This window comes from Trichechus manatus, unplaced genomic scaffold (assembly GCF_000243295.1).
Source record: "Trichechus manatus latirostris isolate Lorelei unplaced genomic scaffold, TriManLat1.0 scaffold00084, whole genome shotgun sequence".
In the NCBI taxonomy this organism is placed as follows: Eukaryota; Metazoa; Chordata; class Mammalia; order Sirenia; family Trichechidae; genus Trichechus; species Trichechus manatus.
The window spans coordinates 7838924-7857535 of record NW_004444020.1 but is presented as its reverse complement, the minus strand read 5'-3'; the positions used below and the strand labels follow the sequence as shown (position 1 = coordinate 7857535).

The following is an 18612-nucleotide window of genomic DNA, read 5'->3' as shown; positions in this document are numbered from 1 at the left end:
ATTTTCTGTATGAACTACGCTATGCCAGTTGAGCTAGATGTTCCCCGAGATCATGGTCCCCACAGCCCTCAGCCCAGTAATTCGGTCCCTCAGGGAGTTTGGATGTGTCTGTGGAGCTTCCATGACCTTGCCTTTTACAAGTTGTGCTGGCTTCCCCAGTATTGTGTGCTGTCTTACCCTTCACAAAAGTTACCACTTATCTATTGTCTATTTAGTGTTTTCTTCATGCCTACCCCTCCCCTCCTTTGTAACCATCAAAGGTTGTTTCTTTTTGTGTGTAAACCTTTTCATGAGTTCTTATAGTAGTAGTTTTATGCAGTATTTTTCCTTTTGTGATTGACTTATGTCACTCAGTATAATGTCCTCCAGATTCATCCATGTTGTGAGATGCTTTGCAGATTCATCATTGTTCTTTATCCTTGCATAGTACTCCATTGTGTGTATGTACCATACTTTGTCCATTCTTCTGTTGATGGGCATCTATGTTGTTTCCATCTTTTTGCTATAGTGAACAACGCTGCAGTGAACATGGGTGTGCATATATCTATTCGTGTGATGACTCTTGTTTCTCTAGGATATATTCCTAGGAGTAGGATTGCTGGATCATATGGTATTTCTATTTCTAGCTTTCTAAGGAAGCACCATATCATTTTCCAAAATGGTTGTATATCATTTTGCATTCCCACCAGCAGTATATAAGAGCACAAATGTCACTTCAGGGTCTAAGGTGGGCCTGACCCAAGTCATGGTGTTTTCAGTCACCTCTTAATGCATGCAAAAGCTGGACAATGAATAAACAAGACTGAAGAAGAATTAATGACTTTGAATTACGGTGTTGGCAAAGAATATTGAATAGACCATGGACTGTCAGTAACAAACAATTCTGTCTTGGAAGACGTACTGCCAGAATGCTCCTTAGAAAAAAAGATAGCAAGACTTCATCTCATGTACTTAGGACATGGTATCAAGAGGGACTAGTCCCTGGAGAAGGACATCTTGCTGGTAGAGGGTCATCGAAAAAGAGGCGGACCTCAACAGGATGGCTCTAGAGGACCCTGAACATAGTGGCTGTAGCAGTGAGCTCAGACATAGCAACAATTGTTAGGATGGTATAGGACCAGGCAGTGTTTCGTTCTGTTGTACATAGAGTTGCTGTGAATCGGAACCAACTCGGCCGCACCTAACAACAGCAACCACCTTATGAGAAACTGCCAAATAATTTTCTAAAGAGTCTGTACCATTCTCCATTTATGTCACTTTTAAGTATGAGAGTGCCAGTTGTTGCACATCCTCACCAGCAATTGATATTGTCAGTGTTTTTTACTTTAGCCATCCTTTTAGTTGTAGTAGCTCTTCGTGGTTTTAATTTGCATCTCCATGGGAGAAAAGACCTGGCAATCTGCTCCATACAGATTATAGCCTGGGAAACCTTACGGGGCAGTTGTGTTCTGTCACATGGTGTTGCTGTGAGTTGGAATTGACTCGATGGCACACAACAAATGTTAATAAAATTGAACATCTTTTTACATCCTTATTTGCCACCCTTATATCCTTTTTGGTAAAGCTATACTGGTTATTAATTTGCACCTAAAGGGTCTGTTTAAAGAGGATGTTAATTGTCACTCATACTAACCTGCCTAAAAATGACAGAAAGACCAATATTGGATATCAGAAGCAGACTAGTGTTTAGTTCACTCTTGTATCGTGATATGCCACTAAAATAAATTTGACTCTCTTTCCCTTTAAGGTTTCTTACAGATGGAAAAAGTTAAAAAAACAAATGTATCCATTGTCATTATGTGGATTTTCATAATTTTAAACTTGTCCTACCTACATATGCATATACATTGTTGTTAGGTTATTAAGTTCCAACTCATAGCAACCCTGTGTACAACAGAACAAAACATTGCCCACTCCTGCGCCATCCTCACAATCATTGTTATACTTGAGCCTGTTGTTGCAGCCACTGTGTCAATCCATCTCATTGAGGGTCTTCCTCTTTTTTGTTGACCTTCCATATACATTCTGCATATACATTACATATACATAATTGTTGTCCTTGTTACAATTATTCTCTAGGCCCTAGTCAGTTTTATTTTCCTGTCAATTCAGTTTTTCCAAACTAAAACATTCTAAGATGATCCCATGATCTTTTGATTTTCATGTAATAAAATAGTTCGTTTTCAAGATGTTATAGTATTAGGCACAGGTTAGTGATTTAATCTGCCAGTCAGAGACAAAAAGCTATACACCTACTCCTCACTTATTGACAATCTCAACAGCCCTCCCAATTTACAGAGGTAGCACTGACAGGACAATACCTTGCCCAAAATGGTCCGTAGAGAAATGGACCTTGAATCTAGTGCTCCTGGCTCTGTCAACACTACCTCAGCAGAACAAGCTTTTCACACTGGCCTTTATGGGCCAGACAGTACTGCCCATCCACACCCCCTAGCCACCGCCTAAACCACCCAGAAAAGCTAACCTTGCAGTAGTCAGAATGTGTGGTTCCCTAAAACACGATTTGAATAGCAAAGGGAACATCCACACCAACAGTGCCTCCCCCATTCGTCTGCCTCTGGGTCTGAAATTCCCACTGTATATTACCTCTCCATGCAATTTTAAAATAGCAGATTTAAAATACCAATGCAGGGGTGAACTTTGAAACCGTTACTATCATCACCACACAGAGAACTAGTCCCGCAGATCCCTGACCAAAAGCAAGGATGGGAGTTTGTATGGGGAGTGTGGCAGAAGAGCATTAAATATAGATTGACAAGGAGGTCCAAAAGTTCTGCAAAGAAGATTATTTCTGATATGATAGAGGGGATTATTCCATGTCACAGGGTAGGGCCACTGAGATATATGAGGCTTCCTGGGAAGAAAGGATTAAAGAGAGGGCATGGCTGTCCTTCCTTCCAAGCTCAGGCCTTCTCGGAAGTTTTTCTGGGTCCCCCAAGATTGAATGAGGAGCCTGCCTTCAAGGATTTTATAGCATCCTGAGCTTCCTCATCATGGTACTTCCATGTTATTAGCTGTGAGCTCTTTGAGGGCTAAAATTGCATCTTGTTGCATGCCCAGCTGATAGTAGAGGGTCTGGCAAAGACTACAGTATATCCTTTTAAAGAGAAAAAAATAATTATTAAGGAAAAATGCTAAAAAAAAACTTACATTTGTTATGGTAGTGCTAGCTGCTATAATAGGTTTATCTCAAAGTGTCAGTGGCTTACCACAACAGATATTTATTTCTCACTCTCATAACTATAAATTACAATTAGGGGAAAGAGAATGCCATTGTTTTGCCCAGTCTTTCAGGGACCAAAGATCTCCTGGAGCTGACAGAGGAGGAGAAGATGGAGAAGGTACTCCTGCTTCTCAGCTGCTTTCATCGGAAAATGTGTGATACACATTACTGTTATATCCCAGGAACAACGTTCCCCCCCACATGAAACACAAAGGCAAGGGAATAGGGCTAGGAGAAATTCTTAGTTATCAGACTGATAACATTCTATTATTTGAAGACCCTCTCCAGGGTCAGAGCAAAGTTAGTTAAGACTGAAAAAATATGGTGCTCATAGGTTAGAACAGTTTGGCTTTTTCAGTTTTGTTATTGCTTGTACTTCTTGTTTCATCTCTGCTCCAGAAAGATGAGGTTACTGAATAAATGACTTTTGCACAAGTTAGGATAACATTGCTGGGATAGGGGGTATAATAACAAAATGACTGAAACTCAGAAGGAAGAGTTCTGAATTTTCTTTTGAAGTTTGATCAGCTGTAATGTTAGAGAGTTGTAAATGTGAGAACACAAAATGCTTCCAGTTAATGAGAAGGAGTTTTTTTATTTTAAAATAATGAAGTGGAGCCTTTTTTTTTAAAGTAAGCTTATGAGGTGTCATGGATTGAGTTGTGTCCCCCAAAAATATCTGTCAGCTTGGCTGGGTTATGATTCCCAGTGTTGTATGAGTGTGTAATCTGATGTGATTTCCTTATGTGTTGTAAACTCAATCACTATGATGAGATTATATGTGATCTCCTTATGTGTTGTAAATTCTATCCCTGTGATGAGGTTATACTGATGAGGTTGACAAGATTAGATAGTGTCTTAATGCAATCTCTTTTGAGATATATAAGAGAGAAGCGAGCAGAGATACACGGGAACCTCATACTACCAAGAAAGCAGTGCTGGGAGTAGAGCGTGTCTTTGGACCTGAGGTTCCTGCGCTGAGATGCTCCCAGACCAAAGGAAGATTGATGACACGGACCTTCTTCCAGAGCCAATGGAGAAAGCATTCCCCTGGAACTGAGGCCCTGAATTTGGACTTGTAGCCTACTGGATTGTGAGAGAATGGACTTCTCTTTGTTGAAACCATCCACTTGTGGTTTCTCTGTTATAGCAGCACTAGATGACTAAGACATGAGGAATGCTGATATGTGAAACAGATTAACATCAGGATGCTCTATTTGAAATAGATATTGTCTGTGATCAACTGTCCTCCCTTATAACCAAGAAACTTCTGGGAAACTATGAAACACAGTTTGAAAAAGATCTAGTATGGGTCAATAGAAAAGTAGAAGGAAAGGAAATTATATTTGTGGCTATCAAAAAGGGTCTCAGGACCATTAGGTGCATCATCACTGAGAAAGATCTAAGTACAGTAGAATGATTTCTTTAGTACTGATGTTCATAACGTAACAGTGTTTCAGTAACTTTGTTTCTGGCATTCTGACATGAATCAATCATCTAATTATTATGTTTAATAAAACCCTGACATCACCTCATTAGTGTTGCATCAAAAACATCACCACTCATCCCTCTAATTCTGATGCGTTATTTTCTGTGCTGATTAGGCACATTGGAGATATCTTTTCCTTAAGTGATCTGAAACCTCAAATTTTAAAAGTCTCAATTAGCTCCTGTACGATTCCACTTACTGATTTCTCTTTTAGCTTATTTTCTGTATGTATTCGTCCTTACGGTTTTTAGTTTATTGACTGAAGAAGATATTAGAGAGAATAGATAAAAATTTAGCGGATAAAATATGGAATACCATATCAGATATGCTTTATCCCAGTAAAGGTGCAATGAAATATTATTTGGCCATAAAAAAGGAATGGTGTACTACTATTTGCTACAACATAGATGAACCTTAAAACCATTATGCTTAGTGAACGAAGCCATTCACAAAAGATGACATGTTATATGATTCCATTCATATGAAATGTGCAACATATGCACACCCATTGTTCATTGCAGCACTACTGAAAATAGCAAAAAGATGGAAACAACCTAAATGCCCATCAACAGATGAATGGATAAACAAATTATGATACATGCACACAATGGAATACTATGCAATGATAAAGAATATTGATTAATCCACAAAACATCTCACAACATGGATGAACCTGGAGGACATTATGCTAAGTGAAATAAGTCAGTCACAAGAGGACAAATGTTGTATGAGACCACTATTATAAGAACTCAAGAAAAGGTTTACGCACAGAAAAAAGCATTCTTTGATGGTTACGAAGGTAGAGAGGGAGGGAAAGGGGAAATCACTACTAGATAGTAGACAAGTACCAAGTTCAGTGACAGGAAGGACAGCACACAATGTAGGGGAAGTCTGCACAACTGGACTAAAGCAAAAGCATAGAAGTTTCCTAGACATCCTAACCCTGTGAGGGACTGAATAGCTGGGGCTGAGGTCTGGGGACCATAGTCTTGGGGGACATCTAGGTCAATTGGCATAATATAGTTCATAAAGAAAACATTCTACATCCTACTTGGGTGAGTAGCATCTGGGGTCTTAAAAGCTCGTGAGCAGCCATCTAAGATACATCTGTTGGTCCAATCCCACTTGGGCCAAAGGAGAATGAAGAAAACCAAATACACAAGGAAAATACTAGCCCAAAGGACTAAAGGACCACATGAAACAGAGACTCCACCAGCCTGAGATCAGAAGAACTAGATCATGCCCAGCTACCACCAGTGACCACCCTGACAGGGTTCAGAACAGAGAGTCCCAGACAGAGCAGGAGAAAAATTTAGAACAGAATTCAAGTTCACGTAAAAAAACCAGTACTGGTCTGACAGAGAATGGAGGACCCCCTGAAAATGTGGCCCCCCTGATGTTCTGCTAAGCCAGAACTTAAACCATGTAGACAGGCCTATAAAACAAAAAATAACACACGTGAAGAACATGCTTCTTAGTTCAATCGAATATATGAGACCAAATGGGCAGCTGCAGCCCAAAAACAAGAAGGCGGAAAGAGACCGGACTGAACAAATGGACACGGGGAACCCGGGGTGGAAAGGGGGAGCATGCTGTCACATTGTGGGGATTGCAGCCAATATCACAAAACAATGGGTATAAATTTTTGAATGAGAAATTAACTTGGGCTGTAATCTTTCACCCAAAGCAAAATTAAAAAAAAGAAATTGTCCAGAACAGGGAAATCTAAAGAGACGAAGTAGATTAGAGGTTGCTGAGGGCTGGGGATGGGAAGGTGGAGGGGATAGGGGGGTAATAGCTAAAGGATATGGGACTTCTTTTTTAGGTGATCAGAATGTTCTAAAATTGACCGTGGTTTTGGTTGCACGTATCTGTGAATATGCTAATACCTTTGAATTGTACATTTTATATGGGTTAATTGTATGTAAATTATATCAATAAAGCTGAAATAAATGGATAGATAGAATGATGTTAAGTAAAAGAGTCATACTCAAAAAGTAATGCATATTACATGATTCTGTTTATATAGTATTTCCAAGTGGACAAAATATTTAGGAATACATACTTAGGTAGTTAAAATGTATTGGTTACTATATAAGTCAAAATAATTGTTTCCCATTGAGGGAGGAAGACTATATTGGGAGGGGGTACTGGCAATATGCTTACATAGGTGGCTTTGCTTTGTAATAATTCATTGAGTTTTATATTGTTTTAGCACTTATATGTTATGTTTCACAGTAAAAACTACTTTAAGACAGTAAATAGATCATTCAGTTATAAAACTTCGATAAAAATACATTTTTAATCTTTTAAAAGTCTGACTAAGCAAAATATTTATGATAGTATGCTTTTGTTTAAAACAGGGTTATTTGGGTCCATATTTATCAAGTTTCTTCTTTAGTCTCTAAATTGATAACAGTGGTTTGTGTTTTTTTTTTTTTAATTATTTTATACATTCTCATTCTACAAAAATTTGGACTTGAAACTTTATTATAAGATAAAAACTACTAAAAAAGTTGTTCTAATACTGTGCAAACTTAAGTGATGTCTCATTTGCTTGAATTTTTTTTCATTAATTTTTTTTCCTTCTTCATTTGATACAGATAGTTGTACAGGCACTGCAGTGTTCCCATTACTCAATTCTTTGGCAGTTGGTGAAAATAACTGATGGTTCCCCTTCCAAAGTAAGTAAAAGTTTCTGTAGGCAGAAGGATTATTACTAAAATAACCTTGTTTGACTCATTACTAAATAATTTATTGTCATCATTTATTATATAAATTATTATAAATTTTAACAAAATATATATTATCATTTTTTGCTTTATCTTATAATGAGTATGTATTTACATTTTTTGAAAGGTAGCCAAAATCTCCTTCAAGCAATAGATGCATGGTGGTGTGTGTAAAAGTTAAGATTGTGTAAGAAATAACTACAGTAGAAACCACAAGCCCTCTGATATGACATGCTAGGAAAAAGAATAATATTGAAAGATAATAATACGTAGTTTTTTTATTCTGGTAGTATGGTACCTAGGGACCCAAACTGAACAACCCTCCTGTTAAAAACAACTTCAAGTGCTGAATAAAATTAAAAAAAAATTTTTTTTTTAAATCTGTTCACAAGTATGCAAAACAAAAAAGAAAATAAAGGTCAGGGAATAAGTGAAAGTCAATCAGAACAGTGAAACCTGCTTCACCTTTAGTATCTTTTCTAATCTAGACAAAACCCAAGGCCCTTCCAAGGTGTAATGTCTAATAAGTGTCCATATCCCCTCAGTAAAGTTGGGATACTAAAGAACTGCTCTCAGCACAAGGGCAAACTAGAAGTAAACCATACCAGGCCCATTCATGAACTGGAGAATTACACGGCTAACACCCTGTCTTAAATTTGTCATTGATTAAAGGAGGAAAAATAGATGTGCTGTGAGAATTTACATCTATCAGCTAGCTTTCACGTAGGTTTTACCCTGAATTCATTACTGTTTCAGTGGCTAAGGAAGAAAAAAAAACCAAGTTGAGATTTTAATTTAAAGTGTTTTAACAGAATCAAATGCAAATTCTTTCTGAAGGAACTTGCCTCAAGAATTTCACACAAATAAAATTTTAAGAAAAACAAAGAGCTCACATTAAAAAAAGAAATCAACTCAAAAGAAAGTAAGAAACCATGAATAGAGCTAGAAAAAAACAGAAGACAACAAAATCAGACTAAAAAAAATACTTCACACTTTGGAGTTATCTGACACAAATATAAATTAAATGTTTTTGTTTCATGAAATGAGAGGCTTGAATATATGAGTAGAGGAAAAAAATCTGATCAAGAACCATATAAAGATATTAAAAAATCTGTTGCCATCAAATCGATTCAAACTTTTAGTGACTCCATGTGTGTCCGAGCAGAACCGTGCTTCATAGGTTTTTCAATGGCTGAATTTGTAAAAGTTGATCGCCAGGCTATTTTCCAGCACACCTCCTTTCTGATGACTGCAGCATTCTTTCTGGCATAAAGAAAATCATGTTACCCACAAAATCTGCATACCACTGTGGCAGTGACAACCATGAAACCTTTAGTAATTAATGATTGATGACATAAAGAAGCTGTCTTTTGTTAGAAGAATGTGTCAAACTAAGATTAAGCAGGAAGGCAAAGAATTTCAAAATACTTCCACTTTAACAGGATTTTAAAAGAAAATTAACTTTATTTTTGGTTTTCAAGACTGAAATTGTCAATAAAATAGAAAAATCAGGAGGTTAATTAATATATTACCATCCTTCTAATTAAAAAAAAATTAACTACTTTCCATAGGTGGAGAAATACTCAAGTTATTAATCAGAAAGGGAAAAAATTTTTTTTGAGAAAAGAATACTGTATATCAGGCTGTTGGTTCCATATGGAAAAAGTGTTAACCATCTTTACTGGTTCAGTAGCTTCTGTTTTGTCAAGACAAGGGTATTAAACATTCTGATATTTTCATGAGTCCCTGAGTGGTGTAAACAGTTAACTCACTTGATTTGTTAATCGAAAAGTTGGAGTTTCAAATCCACCCGGAGACCTTTTGGTTAGCAGCCTAATGCATTAACTGTTTCTACCACCCAGGAACTCCCAACTTCCATATTGCAATTTTAGAGCTAGAAAAAATTGGCCCACTGCAACACCCAATTTTACAAATAAGTAACCTGAGACAAAGGTTAAGTGATTTTTAAGTTGTTACTAACATCTAGAAAGAAAAGCACTTTACAATTCATAAATGCTTTACATAAATTGCCTAATTTAAAATTAGTTAAGTGACTTGCCTCAAAGTTACACAAGTTAATGATATGGCTGAAAATAGAGTTAGGAAGTTGATATCTAGTGGAGTGTTAATAATATAGACTATACGTGCACAAAATGTATATATGTGCTTCTGAAATTTTCAAAGGTATCCTACATCATCTTAGGGATCAAAAAGTTTGGCAATTCTTGAACTCATATATATCGTATGTAAAAATTATTAAAATAATAGTTTTAATAAAAAAGTATCTTGGCAATAAAAAATTAATTTTTATAGTTGGTATGTGTCTTAAGAATTTACACTTCTCAAGATTATCACTTAGAGAACTACTTTTAAACTCTAGATGCAGTTGGTATACAATGATTACTGAATATACTTTGGATAAGGAAACTATCAACAATTTCAAAGTGAAGAGAAATAATTAAGAGAAACACCTAAGCAAGGAGAATTTTACGTATGGCATAAATGCACAAAAAAACTTTGTCCCTGGGTGGTGCAAACAGTTAATGGTCTCAGCTGCTAGCCAGAAGGTTAGAGATTTAGTTCCACCCAGATGTGCTGAGGAAGAAAGGCCTGGAGATGTACTTCCAAAAAATCAGCATTGAAAACCCTAGGGAGCACAGTTCCACTCTGACACACATAGGGGTCACCATGAGTCAGAATCAACTCAAGGCAGCTGGTTTACTGGTATGCTAAAGCTATCAACTGTTGCACTGAAGATGTTTGGATAGATACACAAGAAATCTTAACGGTGGTTACCTCTGGGAAGTAGAATTTGAGGGCAGGCATGAGAAAGAGAAATTTACTTTTCACTTTTTATACCATTTGATACTTATATTTATTGTTGATGTTTAACAGTGGGTATGTATTATCACAGACTTTTTTTTTTTTTTTTAAACTGATGCTAGAAACACCTCACTCCTCCATCCTAATCCCAGGTTTTAGTTTATCACAGATGGCTCACAGGTGGCTCACAGGATAGTTGTTGAACTGGAATGATACTAGAAAAATACTTAGAGTGTTCTGTGTCTTATTTACTGTAGCAACATTATTCTGTTGTTTATAAATGTAATATTAGTGCTGTAAGAAGATTTGGAAACTATTTGGTCAAACCTGTTCATTTTAGATGAGGCCTAGTACTATGTTGTTATTACCTTGTTGGTGTTGGATATTTTTTAAATCACTTAAATGTAAATGCTCTAAATAATTAAACCTTTGCAATAATCCTATAAAATCAATGTTTAGAGCTAGAAAATAATAAATTATGCATATTAGTTTTTAGTGTAAAATATAATAAAGTAGAATGGTTTTTGATAATTGGGGGCCCTTACTTGGTTGGGTACATGTAAAAATCCCATTTTACAGATAGGAATCTGAGCCTTACAGAGATTGGAATTTGCCTAAAATTACAAATTTATAACTACAGCACAAGTCTTTTGAATCTCAATTTAGTGGCCTTCCTGTTAGTGCTGTTTAAATTCTTTTCTTTTTAAGCTTTTAATAACAACCAGTTCTGGAGGGTTTTGTTGTCATTGCTTTTTATTTTAAAACAAATTTTCTAAGCGTGCGCTGTACACAAACTAGTAGTGTCTGTTAATCAGTTGGGTGTAGCACAGTTATGTCACTAGCTAGGTTTCTTTCATCATTCTGTATCCCCAAGGGCATTTATATGAAAAATTACTCTGATTTTAAATGTCTCAGTTTCTAGTGCCAGTGAGTTACAGGTTAATGTTAATGGTACAACTAAAAATCTCTTCATCCTTTTTCTACTTAATTTTTTCCTCTTGAATGTCATACAGTAGACTCTTGGGGTCTGTATATTTAACATTTGTAATATTGATCATTTAAAGGCAACCTGAAAGTAATTTCATTTTTTATTGTTGAATATTAGTTAACTGATTTTGAGAAGGAATGAGCCATTCAGCTAGTGAAGGAGCTAGCCAGCTAACCAATAGCTACTTTGTTTTCTCTACTCATTAATACATTTATAGAAATAGTCATTTAAAGCTCTGAAGGGGTCATTTTAAATTTTTAATTAATAAATTATTCTTACTGGTTTTGGGTATAAATATAGAGTGATTTTCATAAATTGGGGCCCCTTGGATACATGCTCATTGGAAAAATATAGAAAAACATAAGTAAAATGAAAAGCATTCATCCTACCACCTGTGAATAACCACTGTTAATATTTTGGCGTTATTTTCTTTTAGTACTTTTTCTATACATATTTTCCTAATATTATTGAGTTCATACTGTATTGACACATTTGTATTTTCTCTTTTCAGTTTACAGAGTAACAATTTTTTTCAACCGTTAAGAAATGTTTAGAGATATTTTTAATGTATGAGTAGTAGTCCATCTTACAGCTATACCATAATTTATTTTATGACTCTCCTCTCTGGGATATTTAGGTTATTTAAATATTTTTATTAATAAAATTAGTGCTGCGATGGGCATTCTGGTGAAAAAGCTTGTTCTGTGTTTTTCATTGTTTCATCTCAGTATATTCCTAGAAATGGAATTGCTGGGTCAGAGTTTGTACATACTTTTAAGATTCTTGACACATAATACCAATTTGCTTTGTTGAAAATACTTTCTAAAATTTATTTTTCTTCTCTGTTGTTATGAACACTGTCATTCAAGAGACGATGGTGGTTATATTTAAAGTTTAAATTCAAGTTATAATTTAGTCAACAGGGAGCACTACTTTATACAATGAAGTGAGCACAAAAGTATATGGGAAGATTTTATCAGGAACAGCATTAGATCTGTATTTGAAGTAGAAGTGCACTGGGTTTCACCAATGGGTATTTCCTCTGTTCCCCTAATTTCCAGAATTGAAGCTCTTTCGCAGTCTCACAGGTCATGCTCAGTATACTTTGCTCCGGTGCCCCCTAGTGCTGGTCCTGTAGAAGCAGTCTTCAGTTTCTCTTCTCTGTATCAGAAAACATCCTTCTTCCTTCAGCTCCTTCTGCACATATACAAAGACATTTAAAGAGCCAGGTAAATAAGAGTTAGGGATAAAATAATGACCCTATTTCCCTCTTTGGCCTGGGGATCTAGAATTTATTCTCAATTATTTTTGCCTCCTGGGGGGAGCTATCCTGCTCTCAGTAGTCCTGTGTTCATAGTACTCTGCCTTACCTTGCATGTTCCTATTCTAGACTACAGTAAGAACGGCCTGAGGCAAGCATTCCTGCCTCTGGACCCTGGCCCTATTCCTAATCCTTTAAATCAAAGAAAGTCAACATTTCTTAGGTAGATACAAATCAAGTTACTAATGAGGTGTTTAGCTGCTAAGTTTGTTCTTCCATTATTCTCTTGACTGAAGATTCTCCTCTGCAAATTCTAACTTGTTCACCCCCAAACAGAATGGGGAAGGGAGGAGAGTGAGGATAAAGGTAGGACTGATGGTGACCAAGTCCTTTGAGGAGACATGTTTAACCTTGCTATTCTCCTCACAAACCTACAGTCCTAAAAATAGGCTCAAATATGTAAAATTCCATAGGCTACTTTTACACTCCTTCCTTTCCTTTCTCTTACCCTCCTTCAGAGTAGCTGTGAACAAGAAAAATAGCTCACGCAAGTCCTCTCCCAGAATTCCTATAATAACAAAATATAGAGGACATCTTCCCTTCTGCAGAGCTAGGTGCTTTGAAGGGAAGGGAATGGGGCCAAGGGTAAGAAATAATAGCTGTCTTTCTAGGAACAATCTTTTAGGAGTGTGTAACCATTTTACTTCACTTTTTTTCCAGGATCTCCCCCACACACACACCTTTTATTTCTTGAGAATTCTATCCTCACTAATTATCTAGTTAGTTTTAAGCCTTTCCTTTAGGCTTTTCCACAATTCCAGAGTCCTCCTTTGATAGGTATGTTCCTATTATGTCCAGTCACAAGTTCCTAATTGGCTGGTGTACGAAAGTTAGGGGAGAAAAATCCAGGTCTTGTTAGATATCCATTTCTTGTTCAGCTCTCAGAATGTTCTTTTTAAAAATCTGGAATACAGAAGTAGGTGGCTGTTCATACCAAATTCTGAACTTCTTCAAAATTTCTCCAACTCCAACATTCTAAAAACCCCTGGATTCCAACATTCCATTAAGAATGCAGTGCTGTGTTGGCAACCCTGTTCCTGGGCCTCCACATTTAGGAGCTTACTTTCTGGTAGAGAATTCCCTCCCACCCCTTCAAAGATAAGGTTTCCCCAGCTTCACTAGCCTGTTCACCTAGATGCTGTTTTTACCTACATGGAAACACGGGGCTTTAAAGTGCCTAATTTACTAATACCCAGACTCCTTAAGAAATACCTCATGAATTAAGTAATCAGCCATGATTGAGAAGATCTAGCCTAAATAACAATTACTAAAATTTAAAAGTGTATTTTAATTGAGCTTATCAAAGGCCTAAAGCAATATTAAGAATATTCAGACAAACCATAACACTCTTCACCACTAGTGCAGAAATTAGAGATTTGCTCCACTAAATTCATGATAAAAGCACTTTACTTTCCTGTCAGGCCATGTATTTGAATAGAAAAGAAATAGATGGCATATCCTACTTAATACCCACTGAATAATATAGTAATGCATTTTCTTTTCTATTGGTTTTTAATTTAAAAAGTGTTTTTCCCAGTGGCCATTCTACAGTTGCTAGGCATTTGTTAAATGACTTATTGTTGCTGTATTTATTTTTATTGTCCTTATCACCAATTTATTTATATAAGAAGCTCCCAGCTTATAAATAGGGTACATTTCCGGCATTTTTGTGTTGGGGCATGGACTTTGACATTAAATCTGAATTCAGATTTTGGCTCTGCTTCTTAGTACATGTGGCTAAATAAGCCAATTACTTCATTGTGCTTCAGTTTTCTAATGTGTGAAATGGAAATATATTCACTGCTGGATAGAATTGTTGAGAGGATTAAGTTGAGGTAAGAGTTTCAGTGAACAATAACTATTGTTTTATTGTCATTAAATATCACCCCGAGTCTGTGCTTCTTCTCTAATCTCTTTCCTGCCAAAACCAAGAATTGACATTAAATGAACTGTTGTCTAAGGCTCTGGGAGTATGGAAACATGTTCAGTGGCTAGTGTAGGTTTGGGGTACACTATGGTAGATTTTGTCCTCCGTCTGTATTTTGGGATAATTTGGGAATTCAAGTTTCTCATTTTTGTCCTAACAGTTACTACTTTTCCTCTGTCCCTATGACTGCTTCTTTAGTTTCCTTAATCTTTGTATACTACAGAAAAGAGAAATCAGAAGATGTTTTGGAACTAAAGTAGGCAGCTTAAGCGTTCCTGGATCAGTAAGTGGCTTAGCCTTTGAGGCAATGGCAGGAGTCAGCAGGTGGGCATTCAAATCACCAAAAAAATAACAATACTGAAAACTAGGTATTACATTTGGGGTTTAAATATCCAATAGTCATTTTATTGTATATTTGCAAAATGCCCCCCGAAAGAGGCTAGTAGCAGTTATCCATACAAAAAAACAGTCTCAGAAATACAAGGTTTACTCCCCTGCAGTGGTGGTGATTTTTTTTCTCTTGTTCACTAATGTATCCCTAGTGAATGAGTTTATTTCCATCTGTTTTATCAAATGTAGTAAGGGTAATGACTTAGTTTGGCTGAAAATTAAGTTATTGACCCTCACTGTGTATTACTGTGCTAGGTACAGATGAGCATAACAGTTTATACCTCCAGAAATTTTTATGGCCCAGTACAGTCTCGGCAAACTATAACCTATGGGCCAAACCTGATGCAACACCTGTTTTTGTAAATAAAGTTTTATTGAAACAGCCATGTTCATTTGTTTATGTACTGTCTAGGGCTGCTTTTGTGCCACAATGAGTTAAGTAGTTGGGATAGAGACCGTATGCCCCACAAAGCCTAAAATATTTACCTTTTAACCCTTTATAGAAAAAGATTGCTAACTCCTGGCCTAGTATGGTAACCCCTTAGTCTTGCTTACCAGAACTTTGTCAGTTAGAAAACCCTATTTGCCTGTTCAGGGTAACAGAAGTTTAGTTTACTTTTGTGCTCCTTTTTTATCATGAAAATTGATCACTAAATTCTTAACAGGCTTTATTTTCATATTCTGAGCTCTTTTATATGACCTAGGTCTATATGTTACTATTTTATTCTGTTTTATTTCTGCCCATTCCAGAAGTGTGGATAATGTTGAACTTGTTTTCTGTATTTACTACTAGTTTTTCCATGGCTTCAGTTTCTGGCAGTGATTATATTAAGGTATTTAATAACTGTGGAAATACAGACAGCCAAATCTGGTCTTCTGCTAGGTACATAATATTGTGATGCAAAATAAAAAGGAATCACCATTTAAAATGTGTGTGTGTGTTGTGTGTATAGGAATTAAACTCTTCTTTCCTCACCAACTATAGGTATGTTGATTGAGATAGTTACTAAGAGACAGTTTACATTTAAGATCCATTTTTTCTTCCCAAAATATTAGGATAAGTCAAGCTTGATCCTTTGTGTCTTTGAGAAAGCTCGTTTCTAATATAGCCTCTATGGTAAATTTGCCATCTCATTGGGAAGACTGAGATCTTGCTGACCAGGTTGTATTTTGAAAACATCATTTTAATTCCTTGAAAGAGATTTCTCCTCTGATGTTTGTCAGCAGTTCACTGATAAACTGAAACCAGTTTTAGCTCTTTTCGTATTTGTGCATTCGTAGGTTTCAGTCATCTAATTCTTGGTTTCACTAGAGATGTACCAAGGAGCAAAAAAGCCTTATCCAGGCTAATGAAGCAACTTGCAAAATGGATGCAAAAGAATATAGCTAAGTTATAACTCAAATCTCCATATGATCTTACTGTCTGACCCATCTGAATTCCTTTCCACAGTGAATCCAGGAAAAGATACTCTTGACTCCAAGCTACTTTTAGAAAATAAGAAAATACTGGTTTGATTTAGGAGAAAAAAAAAAATTGAAGAGAAGCAACAATATCATAAACATACGGGTTATATGGACTGAGAGAGGAGTAGTTTACATTTATCTTTGGTTCACTGTTTTTGCGTTCAGTTCTACGCCTATAATCTAGGTACTCTAGACAGAAAGGGAATTTATTTAAGTCAAATTCTCTTGTATTCAAAGTGGCAGAGATACTCCCTAAACATTCTAGTTTCTTAAAATTTCAGTCTGTATAATCAGCAAACCTTGTTCTTGAACTATTCTTTTTCTAATTTCTATTAGGTTTTTGGTTTATATGTAGATATATTTGAGTAATCCGAGCTCTAAATTTCTTACTTTCATAATGCTATCTGTCTCTTCAAGATCCCACATATTAATTTTATCATATTATAGAGTCAGAGCCCTGGTGGCACAACAGTTAAAGCACTTGGCAGCTAACCGAAAGGTCAGAGGTGTGCACATACCAGCCGCTCCGCGGGAGAAAGATGTGGCAGTCTGCTTCCATAAAGATTACAGTCTTAGACACCCTCTGTCGTATATGGTCACCATGAGTCAAAATCAACTCAATGGCAATGGCTTTGGGTTTTTTTGGTTTATGGTGTATTGGTTAAGAGCGTAGACTCTGGAACCTGACTGCTTTGGTTTAAGAGTTCCCTCTGCTACTTACCAGTTGTGTGTCTTTGGGCCTGTTGTTTAACATATCTGTCCCTGTTTCTTTATGTCTAAATTAGGGGTGATGGCAATAGTAATATCAATGCCTATCACAGTTCTGAGGATTAGTAGAGTTAATACTCGAACATTTTAGATTAGTGCCTGGCACGTAGTAAGTACCAGTAAATGTTAACTTATTATTATTGCATTCTAGCCCAGAAGAAAAAGAAATACTACATATAAAATGCTTCTGTTTTCAGTAGAAGTTAAAAATAATTAGTTTTTTTTCATAGTGACTTACAGCTATTATCCAAAAACCCATTGCTGTCAAGTCGATTCCAACTTACAGCGACCTTACAGGACAGTGTAGAACTGGCCCCTAGGGTTTCCACAGAGCGGCTGGTGGATTCGAACTGTCGACCTTTTGGTTAGCAGACAAGCTCTTAACCACTACATCTCCAGGGCTCCTGTGCAGCTATTATAGCAGGAGAGAAGTGACAGTATCCAGAATATAAGGAATGCATCAAGTTTTCTCAAATTTAGAAACAGCCAGTAATTTATATTTTAAAGGAAATCAAAGTGAATATACTTTTACTGATAAGACCAAGCCCTTATTATTTGCCCTATTCAGAGTATTTTCATATTTCTTTTTCTTATTTTTTCTCTTCTGTTTGAGTATTATTTGTTCTCCAATGGACATTAAGAGTAAAGCCCACAAGGACAGCACACACTACAGGGAAAGTCAGCACAACTGGGCTGAACCAAAGCTAAGAAGTTTCCTGAATACAATCAAACACTTCGAGGGACAGAGTAGCAGGGATGGGGATCTGGGGACCATGCTTTCAGGGGACATCTAGGTCAATTGGCATAGCAAAGTTTATTAAGAAAATGTTCTGCATCCTACTTTGGTGAGTGGCATCTGGGGTCTTAAAAGCTAGCAAGCGGCCATCTAAGATGCATCAGTTGGTCCCAACCACCTGGAGTAAAGGAGAATGAAGAACACCAAAAACACAAGGAAAGTAGTAGCCCAAGAGACAGAAAGGGCCACATAAGCCAGAGACTTCATCAACCTGAGACCAGAACTAGATGATGCCCGGCTACCACCAATGACTGCCCTGGCAGGGAACTCAACAGAGAGTCCCTGATCGAGCAGGAGAGAGGTGGGGTAGAGAACTCAAATTCTAGTAAAAAGACCAGACTTAATGGTCTGACTGAGACTGGAGGAACCCTGGAAAGCATGGCCCCTGGACTCTCTGTCAGCCCACAACTAAAACAGTTTCCGAGGCCAGCTCTTCAGACGAAGATTGGACTGGACTATGGGACATAAAATGATACTCGTGAAGAGTGTGCTTCTTAGCTCAAGTAGATGCAAGAGACTAAATGGGCAGCTTCTGTCTGGAGGTGAGATGAGAAGGCAGAGAGGGTTAGGAGCTGGTTGAATGGACATGGGAAATCATGGGTGGAAAGGAGGAGTGTGCTGTCACAGTATAGGGAGAGCAATTAGGGTCACAACAATGTATGTATAAATT

The 18612-nt window shown here is 36.8% G+C and overlaps 1 protein-coding gene across 7 annotated transcripts in view; it reads left to right on the top strand.

Annotated features, from left to right (window-relative positions):
* The window catches only part of STAG1 (STAG1 cohesin complex component), a 552131-nt gene that overhangs the window by 488418 nt on the left and 45101 nt on the right, over positions 1–18612 (top strand). For all 7 annotated transcript variants that reach the window (XM_023735988.1, XM_023735987.1, XM_023735981.1 and 4 more), the window contains one exon: positions 7337–7417. In XM_023735988.1, coding sequence (XP_023591756.1) covers positions 7337–7417 — 81 coding nt within the window. The remainder of the gene's footprint in view (positions 1–7336; positions 7418–18612) is intronic.